The sequence below is a fragment of the Erpetoichthys calabaricus genome, chromosome 8, assembly GCF_900747795.2.
Source record: "Erpetoichthys calabaricus chromosome 8, fErpCal1.3, whole genome shotgun sequence".
In the NCBI taxonomy this organism is placed as follows: Eukaryota; Metazoa; Chordata; class Cladistia; order Polypteriformes; family Polypteridae; genus Erpetoichthys; species Erpetoichthys calabaricus.
The window spans coordinates 1248568-1267791 of record NC_041401.2 but is presented as its reverse complement, the minus strand read 5'-3'; the positions used below and the strand labels follow the sequence as shown (position 1 = coordinate 1267791).

The following is a 19224-nucleotide window of genomic DNA, read 5'->3' as shown; positions in this document are numbered from 1 at the left end:
GCGTACTCTTTGCATTTATTTGACAGTAAACTATTTCAACCATATATATATATATATATATATATATATATATATACATACATATACACATATACATACACATACATATACAGTGCATCCTGAAAGTATTCCCAGCGCTTCATCACTTTTTCCACATTTTGTTATGTTACAGCCTTATTCCAAAATGGATTCAATTCATTTTTTTCCTCAGAATTCTACACACAACACCCCATAATGACAACATGAAAAAAGTTTAAAATTTTTGGAAATTTATTAAAAATAAAAAAATTGAGAAATCCCACGTCCATAAGTATTCACAGCCTTTGACATGAAGCTCGAAATTGAGCTCATGTGACATCCTGTTTCCCCTGATCATCCTTGAGATGTTTCTGCAGCTTCATTGGAGTCCACCTCTGGTAAATTCAGTTGACTGGACATGATTTGGAGAGGCACACACCTGTCTATAGAAGGTCCCACAGTTGACAGTTCATGTCAGAGCACAAACCAAGCATGAAGTCAAAGGAATTGTCTGTAGACCTCAGAGACAGGATTGTCTCGAGGCACAAATCTGGGGAAGGTTACAGAAAAATTTCTGCTGCTTTGAAGGTCCCAATGAGCACAGTGGCCTCCATCATCCGTAAGTGGAAGAAGTTCGAAACCACCAGGACTCTTCCTAGAGCTGGCCGGCCATCTAAACTGAGTGATCGGGGGAGAAGGGCCTTAGTCAGGGAGGTGACCAAGAACCCGATGGACACTCTGTCAGAGCTCCAGAGGTCCTCTGTGGAGAGAGGAGAACCTTCCAGAAGGACAACCATCTCTGCAGCAATCCACCAATCAGGCCTGTATGGTAGAGTGGCCAGACGGAAGCCACTCCTTAGTAAAAGGCACATGGCAGCCTGCCTGGAGTTTGCCAAAAGGCACCTGAAGGACTCTCAGACCATGAGAAAGAAAATTCTCTGGTCTGATGAGACAAAGATTGAACTCTTTGGTGTGAATGCCAGGCGTCACGTTTGGAGGAAACCTGGCACCATCCCTACAGTGAAGCATGGTGGTGGCAGCATCATGCTATGGGGATGTTTTTCAGCAGCAGGGACTGGGAGACCAGTCAGGATAAAGGAAAAATGACTGCAGCAATGTACAGAGACATCCTGGATGAAAACCTGCTCCAGAGCGCTCTTGACCTCAGACTGGGGCGACGGTTCATCTTTCAGCAGGACAACGACCCTAAGCACACAGCCAAGATATCAAAGGAGTGGCTTCAGGACAACTCTGTGAATGTCCTTGAGTGGCCCAGCCAGAGCCCAGACTTGAATCCGATTGAACAGCTCTGGAGAGATCTTAAAATGGCTGTGCACCGACGCTTCCCATCCAACCTGATGGAGCTTGAGAGGTGCTGCAAAGAGGAATGGGCCAAACTGGCCAAGGATAGGTGTGCCAAGCTGGTGGCATCATATTCAACAAGACTTGAGGCTGTCATTGCTGCCAAAGGGGCATCGACAAAGTATTGAGCAACGGCTGTGAATACTTATGGACATAGGATTTCTCAGTTTTTTTTATTTTTAATAAAATTTGCAAAAACCTCAAGTAAACTTTTTTCACGTTGTCATTATGGGGTGTTGTGTGTAGAATTCTGAGGAAAAAAATGAATTTAATCCATTTTGGAATAAGGCTGTAACATAACAAAATGTGGAAACAGTGATGAAGCGCTGGGAATACTTTCCGGATGCACTGTGTGTGTGTGTGTGTGTGTGTGTGTGTGTATATATATATATATACACACACACACACACACATATATATACATACTTGCTTCGCTCGCCCACCTCACAACCACCACTCCCGGGGGTGCACTTCACGCTAGCCTCTTTGCGTCTCTGCCACTCGTGTTGTGAAGGGGGGGGGGGCTGAACGCACACTAAAGACAGATCAGCTGCTAGCTGCGTGATGTGCATGTTGCGCTGCGTGTCGATCATTTAAAAGCCTGTACAGCAGCTGTCCTTTTGTCTCATTTCCTTGTCTCGTGGGACATTTAAGTGTCTCTGAAAAATTGTAAGTAGGGCGTGAGGTGCAAGAAGTCTCGTGGGACTTCAAAGTGTCTCTCCGAGATGATCACATCTCGACCCAAAACTTTTTTATATAATACATTATATACATATATATATATATATATATATCTATCTATCCAGACTTTACTATCAGTCCTAGTTTCTATTATTCTTTGTTCTACTGCTACTATTATTATTATTATTATTCCTGTAATAAATACCACGCTGCTTTTCACTTTCTACGTTTCGTCTTCATGTCTAGAGTGATTCAAGTAATAAGATCGATTTCTTTGAGCACCTGGAGCAGCCGCAGGTTTGCCATACACTTTGTGCTGCGAGGTTTATTAAGGCTGAGGGTGAGAGCTCCACTCAATAGTAGGGAACAGGACATCAAGTAAGGCATTCTTGGCTGATAAATGGCCGATAATCAAGGATGCTGCGCCTTTGTATGTTTAAATGTATTCTCGGAGAGCCAAAGTAATATTTAGGTCCGAGATATCATTAAAACATCACATGTTGAAGTGCTGAGAGAGTGACAGGCTGTGTTATTCCTAAGGCACTTGTGTGGTTTAAAGTGCTGGAGGTTAACCAGCTGTGTGTCATTCATGGGGCACTGTTGTAGTGAGGGTCTCTGTGTGTGTGTGTGTATAGCTACTGTATGCATGTGTGTGTTACTCTTAAGGTGTGACTGTAGACCAACCCGGTAACATACTAGACAAGTACACTCACCCCTAGGTGAAGGGTAAGCAGAGGGAGATACCACGATAACACACCTGAGCAGAAGCCGTCCACACAAGATGTGAGGTCCGTGCACTCAGGCACTGAAACCTTCACACCACAGCAGAAGGGTTTGTGGTTTGAGCTGCGTCTCCCATTCAGCCAACGGTTTTAATAAACACGACGTGAGATCTGTGCAGTTTGGCTCGACAGAGCGACTGCAGAGCTTGCGGCATATGGTCTCTGATAATGAGGGGATATTTCTTGCTCAAAAGGATGTTGATGACATTTTTAGAAAATTAAAAACAAACAAGTCCTGGACCACAACACCTTAGTGGAAGGCTTTTGACATGTCGAGCAGTGCAGCTCAGCTCCGTTTTTTGACTTTTAGGTCATCATTAGAACAGCAGAAGGTCCCAAAGTTGCAGACACAGGTGACAGGAATTCCAGGAGCTAAAAATCCTGAAAGACTTCAGACTGGTACCTCTGATATGACGGGTTACGAAATCATTTCAAAAATGTAGGAAGAGGACGCTGACCAAGAAAACTCCAGGCTAATTCGGTGCACTTCAGTTTGCCTACCAGTCTACTGTAAGTGGGGGACAGGGGACACCACTGTCACTTTTCTTCACCTGTTGCATGAACAGGGCATCAAGGCAGACACGAGACCCCGGTCTTTACTGGACCCCACTGGTCTTTAATACCAACCAGCCCCACCTTCTTGCAGAGTCTAATGAAAGGCGTTAGTACCTCACCCAGGGGGGGTCCGCTCAGGGGTCTCTTTCTTGTCTACACAAACAGTTACTGCAGTAAATTTGAAGTCATTAGAAATGGGCGGATGCCTCAGTGATTTTAAGCCTCCTTAATGAAAACGAAACCAGTCAGGCCCAGTGGCAGAGGGCCTTGTTAACTGGGGAGATGAGGCTTTTCTACACCTAAACGTTACAAACACTAAGGAACTAACAATCCGTTTTAGAAGAAACCCCAATAGCCCACAAGAAAGAGCGGGCAGTGGAGACCGTCGACAGTTTGAAATATGTGGGGACAATCAGTGACTGACTTTCAGTGACAATACAGCAGCCATCTGCAAAAAGGGACAACACAGCGGCTCAGCTTTTTATTTATTTAGCCGAGTCCACCCTACCAGGACGTCACCCTTTCACAAATCTCGTGCCAAGCCCGTCTCTACTTGTCTTCTGCTGGCCAGGTTTGGAAATCTTAATGTCAGCAACAAAAAAAGAGAAGAAATCGAATTACAAAATGGAGCAGTAAAAGAACAAGGTGAGGACAGGCTGATCGGACAGACCTGTTTAGCAGGCGAGGACCGCAGAAAGCAGAGGGTCTCCTCTCAGACAGGACTCCATTCTCAGGTCCTGCTGCTGCCCGACGCCATCAGGTCACATGTCCTAAAGATAAAAAGCAATCCTTCATCTCAACTTCACATCTGCAGACGTCAATGACGGGGTGACCAGCCAGCACTTATGTCCACCCTCAGCCACGTCTGAATGTTGGTTTGAGTTTCACATGTAACACGGAGGACCTCAGGTGGTGCCATGACCACTACCCTCACTGCCACGTCTCGTTACTCGTCCTAAGAGTACGTTATGCTCCGAGGTCTCTGCAAATCCTACCGACAAACCAACATGCACTCTAAAGCTCCTGTCACCAGGTCTCTCATGCTTGCTATAGATATAGAAGCCCACCAGCGCCAGCCCACCTTCAGAAGCAGAGAGTCTGTTCATTGCAGATGTCTTGTGCTTCACCACATGTCCCAGGAATACATGGCGCTTGAATCATTCTGCCAATTCTCCCACAACAAATCCCTCAGCGTAGTCAGAATGACCTTACGTGGGACACTCTGGAGTTTAATTTTTGGATGGGAATGTCAGCAGAAACACAAAAAAATACAAAGTCGAGTCTCGTTAACTCGTTCTTCTGTTTTTAATGTGAAATCCCGCATGTGAGGGCTCAGGCCTGGCTGCTTGTGAGAGTCACTACGGTGAAAGTCAGAAAGGCGATTGGCCGAGTCAGGCACAATTTATTACGGGGTCGTGTCACAGCCAATCACAGCCAAGAGCTAAGGGTCCGGCCCAGACGAGGTTTTACAAAAATGGAAATGAGACGAGGGGGCTCAAATCCCCCAGCGAGTGAAAGGATGAGTAGAATTAAAGGCTCAAGTCCTGAAGGTGGAGGACCAAGTCCTGCACCAAGCGGAGACGGCTGGGGGGGACGCATTCCAAGATCTCCTAAATTTAGTGCAAGGGAATCAACCAGCAAGCCAAAAAAAACGAGTGAATAACCAGAGCTGCTGGATCACTGGACATAGTGGGCTCAGGCAGGTGACATATGCAGTGGCCCTCGGTCTCAGTTCAGCTGCCTTCTCTTGTACACTTGCTGGGCGCCCGTCTTAACAGCCACTGCAGGAGGACAGGAATGGGGGTCTCTGGGTGATACGAGTGCAACTTGTTCCACTATTAAAGCTGAGCTCCACTATCTAATAAAAGCACACGGATTGTGGAAGTGGAAGGAGCCCCTCACGGCCTCCCCAGACTGTTATAGCAGGACCCTCCAGTAGCACACATGCCCTCTCGGTGTCTACTGGCACGCCAAGAAGAGACCCGCTTTGTGAACTGAACTGTAGTCTTTAGTCTGCTTATGGAGCTCCCAGAGCAAAAGTCGCTGCACCCGTTACAAGGACCGAGTAACCATCCATATTACTAACCGAGAATAAACCGGATATGGACGCAGGTACACGGCGATGGGACCATGAGACGTACTGCGCAGGCGAGTGTCTCATAAACCACACGCGAAGTTGTATCCACCGCGAACAAAGAAGTCATGGCCCAAGAACGAAAGAGCTCAACTAACGTGAATGAGAAATGAAGCAACAACGCGCCCATAGCTAACGACTAACGACACAGCCACACACAACAGAGGATTCTGCACTGCACCCCAGAGTCAAACGTGAGAGGCTACGGAGGCCCCACAGGTCCACAAAGATAGTACGGAAGGCGCAGGTGTCACCGCCATATTGTGAGTGGCACTACTGCGGAGTGAAGTTAGGAATAATGTGCTGCTTGGGATTGTACAAACCGCTGAACACTTTACACCAAATTCAAACACAATACAGCTCAACGATACAAACACGAGCCCACCTAGATAAGATCAATGAACACAGGCGCCTACAACGCGCGACTGAAACTGCGGAAGCAAAGCAGGCACGGGTTCAAAACGAACGAGCTCGACTAATGTATTTCAGGATACCCAACGCCAGGGGTAGGCGAGCGAAGCGAGCAGGGGGTGGAGCCCCCTTGTATACTAGAAAACGAGATTTGTGCCAATGTGTCGGCCATTGATGTGAACCCTTCAATCATCTCACCACGTCCTGCTCATCCGACGACCCATAAACATGAAGTTGGACACATTAAGGTGCCTCCACGCAGATTAGCGTGGTTGAGGATTTGCTTGTGGCACCCCCTTATAAGAAGACTTTTCTAGTGCTGGTACAACACATGACCATCGTCCACTTGGCATCACGTGACCCCGTGAGAGCTATAAACATGACAGCGACCCAGGCTGTGTACACAAGGGACAATGGGGTCATCAAGAACAAACGGGCTAAACTACGCCTGAAGGCGGAGGCATTTCCTCTTGCTTTAATCTCAGTAGGTGGCCCCCCAACAGAATGACTCACCTCGTGTGGTCTTGACGGGACATCTGGTGCTCCAGTCAGCCTCAGCACCCCTTACTGTTTGAGAAATCAGCACCCACCCTATGGCCGAGGAAACGCCTTGCACTGCACTCACACAGCCTGTCGGTGCTTCTTACGTACGATCAGGTAAAGGCAGCAATTCCACAACCAGCTGACTCGGCCCTCCTCAAGTTCTTCAAATCAAAGACCACTCTGGCACCAAAGGTCCACTCCCAGACACCTGAACTACAACCACCACTCTCAAGGACATTCCACCTGGGTGCAGGTACCTCAGAAGATAACTCAGCATCGCTGGACCACCCTGCAGCTCATCAGATCAGTACCTATCTGTAGAGGGACCACCTCGTCACAGCTCCAGTTGCCCAACACAACTGCTCTCCCCTCCACGCCCTTCTCCATACCCCATTTCCTTCACTCCACCACACCAGCCAGCCACATGCCACCCCTCTGCTTTCACCAATCCTGCTTCCTGGTGCTTCGTGGGCATCGCCTCCTGTTACTGCTGCTCTCTAGCCGATCCCCACCACTCCAACCCCTTTGCTGGATGCGTTCCTTTGTGCCTCAGCCATCACTCCCAACAACACTCGTGTCTTCACAAAGAGCTCAGCACGTTTTGTCATTTAGTTTGTTTCACTCCGATCTCGCCTTCACAGTACTTTCACTAATTTGGACTCGCTGGAGGGTCACACAGTGTCAGTGGTGGGATTTGAGGTCCAAAGCCTTAACCTCTGCGCCACACTGCCACCTACTGTCACATGTGTTACTACATGTGACGATGCACAAGTCTCTCACCCAAACTACAGAAGTACAAGGGTTGCCAGGACCACCTGAACGCTTCCTGCTCCGAGCATTGGGCCAGTCTTTGTGTGGGTGGGAGGTATCAGGGTCCTCGTGTCTCATACGAGCTCCACACAAATCACGTGGCTCAGGCTCTTCAGGCAGTGGCCAACCTGACTGCTGAAGCCATTAATGAGAATTCAGCCAAACCACGTGTGTGATTTCAAGAGCGGCGTCAAGGCATTTGAGATACGTCTGCGTTAAATTAGAGGGAAAACAGTCTGGGCAGAATTTTAAAAAGCAAATTACACACCGGCATCTCGAGAAACCTGCTCCAGCAAAAAAGGAAAAAATAAATGCCATTAGGCTCTTTGAAAATCATTTCGACATGATGGTCAATTCACTCAGCACCCACCGTCTGCCCCTCAATTGGAGCTCGTCGATTTGTAAAGCAACAGAGCTTTGAACTTCAAATACAAAGAATGTCATCGGGTTACATTTAGTAAGGGGCCACTCTGAAAGCAACAGGTGGAGCTCTTATTACAGGTAGTGAAGCTCACACACCAGACCTTCTCATGGATGAGCACCACAATGTCGAGGCGGACAACCAGCCTCTCTGATGGTCATCTGTGGACTGCGCCGTCCAAATGAACTCCCAGTCACTGGCCACTCACCTGCTGAGAGGCACACACACCCCTCAGCAACAGTCTGAGACCCTCAAGATGTCTGGCCCTTGAAGGGGAGTTGAGTTTATTACTGACCTTTGGGGTCACATGTTTGTGTACCCACTTATTATATTATTTGGTCCTCATCAACACTAGATAGATAGATAGATAGATAGATACTTTACTAATCCCAAGGGGAAATTCACATGATGTGAATTGATGTGATTTGTGTTACTATGTGACTGAATTTAAAGACACAAATGTCACAGTCACGGGGGCCATCCGGCCTCTCTGATGGTCATCTACGGACTGCACAGTCCAAATGAACCCCCAGCCACTGGCCGCTCACCTGCTGAGAAGCACAGACAGACAGACAGACAGAGACACACACACACACACACACACACACACACACACACACACACACACACCAACGGTCTGAGACCCTCAAGATGTCTGGCCCTCGAAGAACTGTTGAGTTTATTACTGACCTTTGGGGTCACACGTTTGCAGACCCCCGCTATACTTTTATTGGGTCTTCATCGCCACGTGTACAGAGTGCGCTGATGTGTGTTATTAGGAGGCTAAATTTAAAGACACAAATGTTTAAAATGCCTGCGCTCGACCCCTAATAATCCGATGCCGCGAATTCTGTCGGACACAACCGCGTCTGGAAGGTGAAGGAACTCGAAATCTACGAGGACGTGCGAGGTGAAGCCGTTCATGTGGGCCCCTTACCAGCCGCACAGATCACACATCCTTCCAAACAGAATTCTGCCTTTGTGAAGTCCTTTAATTCCTCCATTAGAAACATTACATTTCTGAACCCCCTATCCCGCCAGCCAGGATCCGTTAAAGAAAGAGCCCGTGAGCGCACCAACGCTTCAGGAAAACAGCCAATGAAAGCACCGGAGGATCCCAGGCGACACGTACCTGACGTGCAAACACGACAAGACACGGCGGGACTTCTAACCTTCAGAGCGCCGCTTCGCTTTCACGCGTCTCCCTCTGCGCCGCCATGACACACAGTCACATGACCGGAACGCGCCGCGCTTGCTGCCGGAAGGAGGCGTGCCCCGCGTGACGAACGTGTTTCCTATTGGTTTGCGATCGGACCGTCTTCGGCAGTTTCCGTCAAAGTTCGCAAAATGACACGAGTGTGGCTTGTGCACTTATTTTTTTATTATTAATTTCTTTATTGACTTACAGCATACAACCGATGAAGCACATGTCACAATATAATTAACAATTTTAATCATTAGAATTAAAAACAGGCGTAACTTACATAAACCGTAAGAATAAGAAGTAAAGATACGTAACTACAAACTGATAAAATACAATCAATTATATTCGGGTAAAAAATCTGAAAAAGCCAATAAATGTATTAAATGTATCGAGTTCTCAACTGTCGTTTTGTTCAGAAAAATAATTCAAGTCATTTATAAAAATTGAGAAAGGAGGAGTTGTTTACATGCTTACATTTACTTATACAGTTGTACTTAAATTATAAAGAACGTTAACTAAAAGGCCGTCTTGTTTGTTTTCTAACATAAAATCATCCATCCATCCCGCTATATCCTAACTACAGGGTCACGGGGTTCTGCTGGAGCCAATCCCAGGGCGCAAGGCAGGAAACAAACCCCGGGCAGGGTGCCATCCCACCACAGGGCATACACACACCAGGGACAATTTAGGATGGCCAGTGCCCCTAACCTGCATGTCTTTGGACTGTGGGAGGAAACCCACGCAGACACGGGGAGAACATGCAGACTCCACGCAGGGAGGACCTGGGAAGCGAACACCCAGACGGGTCTCCTAACTGCGAGGCAGCAGCACTAGCCACTGCGCCACCGTGCCACCCTAACATTAAAGCAAAGAGATGTAATCTCTAGAGAAACTGGCGTTTTTTGGTATAATAATTTATGCAAATCACATCAGAATTCGTTGTTATCAATAAAAAAATGAAAATAAATGTCGAGTTATTTCAACATTATTCCAAAATTCAAAATTATGGCAAACAAAACCAAATCAAAGATGCTTAGAAGGTGGGCAGCGTTTCACATTTTACAATAAACTTCTTCAGACTCTGGAGGAACGGGAAACGTTCAGTTTGTGTTATTGGTGGGGGGCTTCTAGGGCTTTAGCCCCTGATCAGTGAGAGCCCCCCCCCCCCCCACCTGTCCATTGCACATGTTCACAAGCCGTTGATGGCATTCTCACAATGCGATAACTCCAAGGGGGGAACTTGTCGACCCAATGAGACCCCCGGCCCCCCCTGCAGCCACATCTGCTGTATCACAGAGTGTGTGTGTGTGTGTGTGTGCTGACATTAGTGATGCCCCTGCTCCTGACTTACACCGTTGTCCAGTTATATAAGTCGGCCCCCTTATTTTGACCCTCTAGACCTGAAAAGCCCCCCTTTTTAGGCCATTTGTAGACGTTACTTTTCTGTAGGAAATGACGCCCTTATGATAAAAACCAAACCAGTGGAGGTCTTCAGCAGGACTGTCTTGATGATTGGGCACAATGGGCACTGGCCAGGGGTCCACGATGTTTCTGATGCCAATGTGTGTTTCTGTTATGCTGTCAAGTCAGGGGCCCAGTGCACCACTTTGCCCGGGGGGTCCTATGATTATTTATTACCCTTCTCTCAGTTTACCTCCATGTCAAGATGCTCATGTAACCTCTGTGTGTGTGTGTATGTGTGTGTGTGTGTGTGTGTGCGAGACCATCAATTACGTTGTCTGTTAGGCTTTTCTCTCAATTCACTATCTTACTCTTCTTCATTTATTTATTTGGTTTGGTACAATGCTATATACTGTATACCCTGCCATTCTTTCTTAAACTCTGTAAAGCGCCTTGAGTGTGGGAAAGGCGCTATATAAATAAAATGTATTATTATTATTATGATGCTGGTAAGAAGGCCCTGGTCTTCAGCAAAAATGATCAAAAGGATTTGGAGTTGTGGACATCGAGTGACCCCCTAATGGGATACGTGGGGTCAAAGTTCATAAAACGTTGAGTAATGGGGTTCACTAATGTAGACGTGTGGAGTGTCGTCTGCTGCCGTTTCGAGGTTGCTGATCACCAATATGATGCTGTTTATGAGATCTGATTCTGTACCGGTGGTCCGATCCCTCTAAGGGCCACTCCGAGGAGGTTCAAAGTGACACATTTCAAACCTATGGGGGATCGTTTCAGACTATTACAAGCTCACTGATTAGGAATCAGAGGTTATTTTGGATTTTTGATCTTTTACGAGACCTCTGTGGACCTCCATCAGAAGGTGAAAATGACAAAGTTCAATTACAATCAACAATATTTAGACTTGAAACATGTAGACAGAAGCCCCCATTTGACTCTTCTGTCTCATGATGTAAGTCTTTACGTTTCTCACAAACCCCCCAAGTTCGTGCGGCGGACGCTAATTCAGACTTTTTAGTTCTTAAATGGTGTGTGGCGCCCTCTGGTGGCCCTGTGATGGATGGCACCTCCTTATCTGTGAATTTCCCTTTGGGATTAATAAAGTATCATCTATCTATCTATCTATCTATCTATCTATCTATCTATCTATCTATCTATTTGTCAAAAGGACCAGTGACACGTCTGTCAGTCTACCTGCAAGCACACTGTTGTTAAAATCAAGTCCTTGAATGAATCATTTGAAAAAGTCCTAATGCCATTCTGAGACCTGCAGACGGAGTAGCCTTAATAACCCACTTATGTTACTTGTGACTAACATGAAGTTTATATTTTGAACAGAAACCATGAAAAAGTATCAGATTTGCTTTGTTATCCACACTACAGACTGAGCCCCCTGACCCACCCACATATGGTGCTTTGTCCAACTTAATAAAAGGAGAAGCGCCTGTGTGTCTGTCCAGATGCTATGTCTTTGTAATTCCAACAGATGGCACATCACAAACATCAGCACTGCCTTTACGAATCCCATACCAAATGGCATATAACAAGGACAGGTGCATCGTATGGTGCACTGAGGACATTAAGGCTCACGTCTGCGCTGATTACTTTGACTTCAATGCGTCTCAGATGGCAAGCTCAGCTAATTTCAGACTAAAATGTCTCCGGTATTCCACATTACAGTGTTGTGCGGTGTAAACTTGTGAGCACACGGCAGCTTCCTGTGCAACTACACAATTCCAGGGGCAGTTTGTGCATATTAAAGTCACAAGAGAAAAGAAACCAAATACAGATATGGTGGGCCCCCACCACTTGGTTTTGAGGGCTTAAACTGGTGGTCTACCAAGTCAATCTGCCTCTGGGGGTCTTTTGTGCCCTCTACAATCAGGCAATTCAATTCTTCCTCCTGATGTATCGGACTAAATGCTTATAATCTTTAAGTTCATTATGCTACTTCTACAAAAGACACCATTATATATTTATTAATTAATTTATTTGTTTGTTTAGCACTCGATTGTTTTCTTTGTCCTGGGGGTCTGTATTCTGTTTCTTATTTCTGTGGCTGTATGTATCTAAACGTCTCCTTGGGAAATTATAAAAAGGTAAGGCCTTCAAAAAAAGACCCACAAAATACAGGCTGGAGTCCTAACTGACCTGCCCCAAAGTAGCTCTCACCCCAGGGGAGCCTGACCCTAGGAAACTGGGAGGCTCCAGGCCTGTCAAGGCCTCACATTGGAGAACAGGCTTTCAAAGCCTCAGAAATCTCAAAATGTGTCTTACAAGTTGGGGGGACCATGTACAGAGACAAGTACCACCAGGATCTTTCTAAAAGAGGATTTATTAACAAAAATGCAGAAATAACAAAATACTAAAAAACTATCAACAAGGAAAGCAAAAAGGATTTGCCTTAAAGGCGATCCGCAGCAAAACGACACTCAAATCCAATAAGCAACAGCAACAAGACCACAATCAGAGCCTAAGAACGCTGCATGAACCGTAAGGGACTGCAAATACCATCAGCCTTTACAGAGCTGAAGAGGGAACCTTTCACTGCTACCTACAATACAAAAGAGACCCCTAAAATACTGGGACCACCTGCAAAAGAAGCACCATGAGTCAAATATGAAAGCAGGTGCCATTGCCAACCTGGCACAGACCTGCAGAGCCCTGAACTCCACCAATGACACGGAAGGACAGCAGACACGGGCATCAGAAACAAAAGTCATTTCATCACTTGGTGGTGACAAACTGGGATGCTATACCACCCTGCAGTGGCACCTGGTCATCATAAAAATCCCCAAGGACACACAGATTGAGCCGCCACAGCCTGGCAGTTGAAACCATCAAATGTGGAGAGCCAGGCAGGAGGGCTTGTGTGAGCGAGACAACACAGGAGAAGAGGAGGACAAGCAGCAGTCGAGCCCCAAATACACGGCACCGAGGGGCTTCAGCTTCACCACACCATCCAGAGCCCCCCCAACAAAGTAGGAGAGGACACTGAGACAGTGGAGGAAACGGACAAATACAGGGACTGGCAGAAGTGACTCTGGGGGTCCACATGTGCCTTTGTCATTTTTGTGCCTACTTATATACATGCTGTAATAAAATGATGGGAGACAACACAATGAGGTGGGGGACCACCCTGCTGATCCCCATCTTCTAAAAAGCAAAGAGAAATGAAAAATAAAAGAAGCACAAAACAGGACATCAATCAGTGGCCCTGCTGTGAAACAAAAAGGGGTCCTTGGAAGAAATGCAGCTTCAAACCAATTGGCCACTTTCTTATAAGGGGTGGGGCTTCTTGGACAGGTGAGGAAGTGGGGTCACAGGAGAAGGTGACACATGTAGTGACAATGCTCCCTTGTGACCCCAGAAGATGTCCCCTTAGTGCTTGAGACCGCAGCTCAATCTGAACACATGCGGTGGGTTCCTCTCGAGACCCCTTCACTTCCCGCCCACTTTATTGTGTGGGACATTTCATGAGAAATGGACAAATTGGCCATTTTGCCCCCCAGTCTACCCTCAGTAAACCTTAATGCCAAAGCGGCCCCATACCAGCGTAAAGGTTTGCAAATGTATTTTGTATTTCTATTGTTCTCCTCTGCGCGTCTTTGTCTTTTTAGTTCTTTATTCTTCTTCGTGTTGGCGCTTAACCCGTTGATCCCTGAGCCATGTCTGTCGGCAGCCTTTCGTGGTCTTCGTTTTGATTTTATCCACTCGGCGCTGTGGCCCCCAAGTGTCCCGGTCCGTGGCTCAGCTCAGCTCCCGGTCCTCATGACTTCATCAGTAACAGCGACGACGGCTCGACCTCTGATTGGTGAATGCCGACCACCTGCGTGTACCAAACCGCCGCTTTTACCTTCGCGTTCTGCACACACTTCGTAACGGGGGTCTCCAAGCGGCTTTTCTGAGGAGCGCCTTCCTCGGACGAGACGTCTGACATTAACACGCAGACTCGAGCACGCGCACGAAAACAAACCGCCCACCGAGCCACGTGCTCGTTCTCGCGACGTCGTTACCAGGCAACAGAGACAAACACCTGGGCGACATGGCAAAGTTCGTATTGGCCGGTAAGAGAAAGTACGAGTGACGAGGCTAAAGCGTAAAAGGGCTGAAGTCTTACAAGGCGCGGGTGACAGTGCAGGGCCGCACGATGAGCTGTGTGAGTGACCTCTGGGGACAAGTCCACTTCTAGCGGGATGTCGGGACAAGAGCCCTGGGGTCGCGTGGCATCGCCAGGTGTCGGCGTTTCGACCGGTTGCACTAACCGGGTACCTGAAGGAGAAGGCGGCTCGACTCGCGTTAGCGCAGGAGGCTCCCGGTGCACCGATACTTTGAGTTCGCCGTCTGTCTGTGTGCTGACGGTCACGTGGACCGTCCAATCAGTGAGGCGGAATCAAGTGTGAGGCCGTGCGCGTGCCCGTTTTCACCCGGTTCGCCGTCCCTGCATCATCAGTGACTTTAAAGTGTATGTGCACGTCTCGTGACGGTGCCTGCGACGGGCTGCCCTCCTGTCCGGCGTCGGTGCCCGTCTTGGCCTCTGTGCTGCGATTGGCATCGCCCTGACCTTGCATTGAAGTGAGTGCATTGCCAACGTGACATTTCCGTTTCTCTGCCATGACTCGCGCTGCTTGTGGAGGACCAAAGGGCTTAACGCGTTAAAACTGCCCACGGGAGGACACACGAGTGACAGACACCCTGACGACTTCCAAGGAATGTCCCAGGACTGCGCTGCCATTCGGCAATCTGACGAGCCCTCCACTTGGAGAAACTAATCTCTGCCAATCCAAATGGCACGAAGAGGGCAGAAGCCACGCCCCCTGGCACATCTCGGCGACGTTCCATTCACGCGTTTGAGAAAGCTGAGGTCGCGGACGGCCGTAAGGGTCTATAGTGGCTGTCACACTAGGCTCGGCTCAACACAGGGGCATTTCTAGGATTTGCAGGTATCAGGGTGTTGGTCCCCTCTTTGATGTACGTGTGTGATCGTACTCGTATATTAAGCTCCCTCTCCACCTGACAGAAGACGTCTGTGTTTATATAGCGCCTTTCCCTGATGTATGCGTTGAGTTGCAAATTGAACCTGTGACCGACTGTGTGCTTGACTGTGCAGTGCTTCAGCCACTAGGGGGCACCCCTCCATGAGTCTGTAATGATGTGAATACTTGGTGGAGTTAGAAGAAGCCCCTCCGTCTTTTACACGGCCATTTGAAAAGGGTACATCCCCCTGTAAGGCAACGTGGAAGATGAAACATCTTACAACCTTGAGTGGTCCTCTGACCCCGTGGAGAGCAGCAGCACCTCAGGGTCTACTTGCTCAGCTGGGCCTGTGAGGAGGATCACAGGGAGAGGGGTGGAGCTTCACATCATCCGTGCACAGATCTGTGATGATTTCTGGAGTTTGGATGAAGACAGATGTGTGAGGTTCGTCGGTTGACATTAAATCTCATCATCATGGGGGACAAGCCAAGGAGGTACTGTGAGAAAAACAGCATTTATTCAGTGAAACGTTCACATGATGTAGCGCCTTTCATATGCTGCACTGTAAGCAAGGAGTTGAGCAGGAGGTGCTTGGGAGGAGTGATGGGCTTTGGTGGCACCCCACGGGATGTGGTTGCCACATTTCTAGTGGAGAGCAGCAGATAGGGGACACCACACTTGTGCCCAGGCATCAGTAGTAACAGGAGGGCAGTGCAGCTGAGCTGGTCACCTCAGGGGTTACAAACTGGACAGTGGCGGCCACTGAGTGTTCAGCTCCACTGACTGGAAATCCAGAGGTTGAGGAGTCCGCCAAGCTAAGGTGCTGTGCCAGCAGGGGGCGTCTTTTCCTGTAAGTGTCTATTAGCTTGTGTTGGGTTTGCCAGGCCATTCAATCAGGGTCTCCAATTTCTACCAGATGATTGCTAAGTGGAATGTAAACTTTCTGGGGGCACCATATGAGTTCACCAGCCCTTGTGTGTCCCTAATGTGTGTCCCTTGTGTGTCCCTAATGTCGCTTCCTCTCCTCTCAAACTAGTGTTCCCGTGAAAGGCGCTATATGAGTTTGTTTGCCCTTTGTTGCAATGAAGTGTGTGCAGACAGTTCACTCTTCTGCCTTTTTCTCATGATTTTGCTGTTCTCACTGGCAGGGCCAGTTCAAGGGCAAGTGCCCAGGGGCACCAGGACCTGGCAGGCATGGGCACCAAAAAACAGTGAACTTAGATTTCACAAATGTCTTGTTGACAGGGTCTGCTCTTTTGCACCCCCTAGTGGGCTCACCTTTAGTAAATGGCCCTGGCATCTCGCTGCTGCCCCCCCCAGAGGCGATGACAAGTTTTGTGTTTTCCTCATTCCAGGTAAAGCCGACTGCCCGTATTTTGCCAAGGCGGAGCTCCTGGCAGACAAGCTGGAGAAGATGCTTCCCAACTTCCATATCCATAAGATCATTCAGCACCCGGACGAGTGGGAGGTGAGCAGCCGCCTGGCATTCTGGGACGAGTCTCCTGGAGGCCCAAATTCCCCCAATGTGTTTTTTCCCCCCAGCGGTGGCTGCAGGAGATGTGCCAGAGTAACGGCTGGGTGCACAGCAAGAGCCCCATAGTGTGGCGGGAACTGCTGGACCGTGGGGGCAAAGGCCTTCTGCTTGGGGGCTTCAACGACTTTCTGGAGCATGCACAGGTGGGCCGCAGTAGAGCTGTGAGTGGGCACAGGTGGCACTCTTGAACATTTTTGACACTCTTCTCCCATGTTTGCTGTCTTCAGATCTACTATGGCGTCACGTCAGACATGCCCACCGACACCATGCTGGACATCGCAACTGAGAACCTGGAGACGTGTGCAGCCCTGATGGAAGAAAAGGCGCAGCTGCAGAGTCAGGTGGAGTCCTTCAATGTGTGGGTCACCAGGTAAGGCAGACCCCAGGTGGTCAGTGAATGACCAGTGACCATGCAGGCCTCTGGACCCCTGATGACCTTCTCTGTTTCCCACCTCAGTGCCCTCAGCCTGGCTGCCTATGCCCTGACGCCATTCCTCTGTAACGGTGACACCTTTGGCCAGAAGCGGGTGAGCCTGCACCTCCTGGATGGCGGTGACTGCGAGGAGCAGCTGTGTGCCCTCAAGATGGAGTTGGAGGACACTGCCCTGCCCCCACTCCTAGGGGTCGAGGTGCACTCAGACCTTCACAATGCCTTCTTGGATGCCCACGTGGTCATCTTCCTGGATGAAGTCGAGGACGAGGGGCCCAACCAGCAGACCCCCGAGAGCCAGATTGAGCGGGTGGCTCAGCGCTATCAGGAGTATGGACACCTGATTGACAGTAATGCCCACAGGGATGTGCGGGTGGTGGTGGCGGCCACCGTTTATGCCAATCTGAAGTGCTGCGTCCTGGCACAGAGTGCACCGTCCTTCCCAAGCGGCCGATTTGTGGCCCTGGCGACACACATTGAGAATCGAGTGAAGCATCACCTGGCCACAAAAATGGCCGTCCATGCAGCAGGTGGGAGGCTTTTTGATTCTTTGCAGAGGGCAGCCAGGAAACAAAAGGCTGGTATGTCCATTAGGTGGCGCTCTTGGCCAAATGACTTGGCAGGGTGTTGGCTTATACAACTGACATTTTTATCCAAAGTGACCAAAACTTCACCAGCGGTTTCAGTTCTGTACCTGTGGTCCTGTCCATCTATATAGCGCCTTTCCATATTGATTCCATATCAAATCACTAACTTAGTGGCACAGCGTAATTGTCCTTGCAGGGGAGGTGACTCATATGGTGACAGAGTAGAGCAGGCCAAGCATGTCACTATATAGCGCCTTTCCTTACTGACCCCACTTCACAATGTTTAAGAGGCTCCTTGCAGGAGAGGTCACTCACTCCCAGTCTCATGATGACACTGTAGACAGAACGGGTGGTACCTGATATGGCACCTTTCCAAACTGAACCCACCCTAAGTCACTAGTTTGGAGGTACAGTACCATTGTCCTTGCTGCAGACTTCATTTTCTCCAAGTCACTTGATGACACAGTGGTGTAGACACAATGGCCCCTATATAGCACCTCCCACATTGAGTGCCAACTGTAGGTGCTGGCACTCAGGTGGCACTTTCATCTCTTCCAGGTGTCACCAACGTCACCGTGTGGGGTAACATCAGCGGCAGTACCCACATTGACCTAACAAGGGCACGGGTCTACAGGTATGATGGCGCCACCTGGGGTCCCCCGGAATTCTCACAACCCATCCTGGAAGTCATATACGACAGGTAGGAGAGCCTGTGGCCCACAGGACTCTTTGGTCATCTGTCCACTCAGCTGCGTGACTCTAATGGCCCCTTTGTGCTCTCCTGCAGGAAGTGGCTAGAAACGGAGTTCCTGACCGTGGTCAACAGCCTGTCACCGAGCCAAGGACACAGGAGCCTGCCCGTCATCCACGCTGTGGTCACTCTTCTGCAGAAGTGGTTCGGCCAGTCCATCGCTGTGGGGTTGCAGTCCCTCGGGGTGGTCAGTGAGGGTAAGGTGAACACAAACGCCCAGGGGGGCCGTAGTCCGAGCCTTCCGGCCACTAAACGCTTCTGTGCCTCTGCAGGTGCCTTTGAGGTGCCCGCCGGGCTCGTCTTTGCAGTGCCAGTGTACTTCAGCAGCGGGACATGGATGGTAGCCACTGACCAGGAGCTGACCCCAGAAGCCAAGGAGAAGCTGGCAGCCATTGTCACAGAGCTCTCACTGGTAAGGGGCGCTGGATGTCACTCACTGCAGGTCAGCTTGGTCAGCCTGGTCACTCATCGATTTCCTTCATTTCTGTTTTCTAGGAAAAAGAAGCTGCCTGGAAGCACCTGAATCCGCCTGGCCCAGCATGAGATGGATGCCCACCAAATACCCACTCTGAGACAGAGGAACAAATAAAAGTGCCATCTAGCCT

The 19224-nt window shown here is 48.9% G+C and overlaps 2 protein-coding genes across 2 annotated transcripts in view; one reads left to right on the top strand and one right to left on the bottom strand.

Annotated features, from left to right (window-relative positions):
• Positions 1–14676, bottom strand: part of fastkd2 (FAST kinase domains 2) — a 26933-nt gene extending 12257 nt beyond the window's left edge. The window contains exon 1 of the mRNA XM_051930979.1: positions 14606–14676. The gene's annotated coding sequence lies outside the window, so the exon portion shown is untranslated. The remainder of the gene's footprint in view (positions 1–14605) is intronic.
• Positions 14313–19224, top strand: mdh1b (malate dehydrogenase 1B, NAD (soluble)). Its single transcript, XM_028808154.2, has 9 exons — positions 14313–14407; positions 16673–16785; positions 16860–16994; positions 17079–17221; positions 17309–17811; positions 18427–18568; positions 18656–18816; positions 18892–19031; positions 19115–19224. Exons 1-9 carry the CDS (start codon positions 14386–14388, stop codon positions 19160–19162), a joined length of 1407 nt encoding a protein of 468 aa, XP_028663987.1. The 5' UTR covers positions 14313–14385; the 3' UTR covers positions 19163–19224.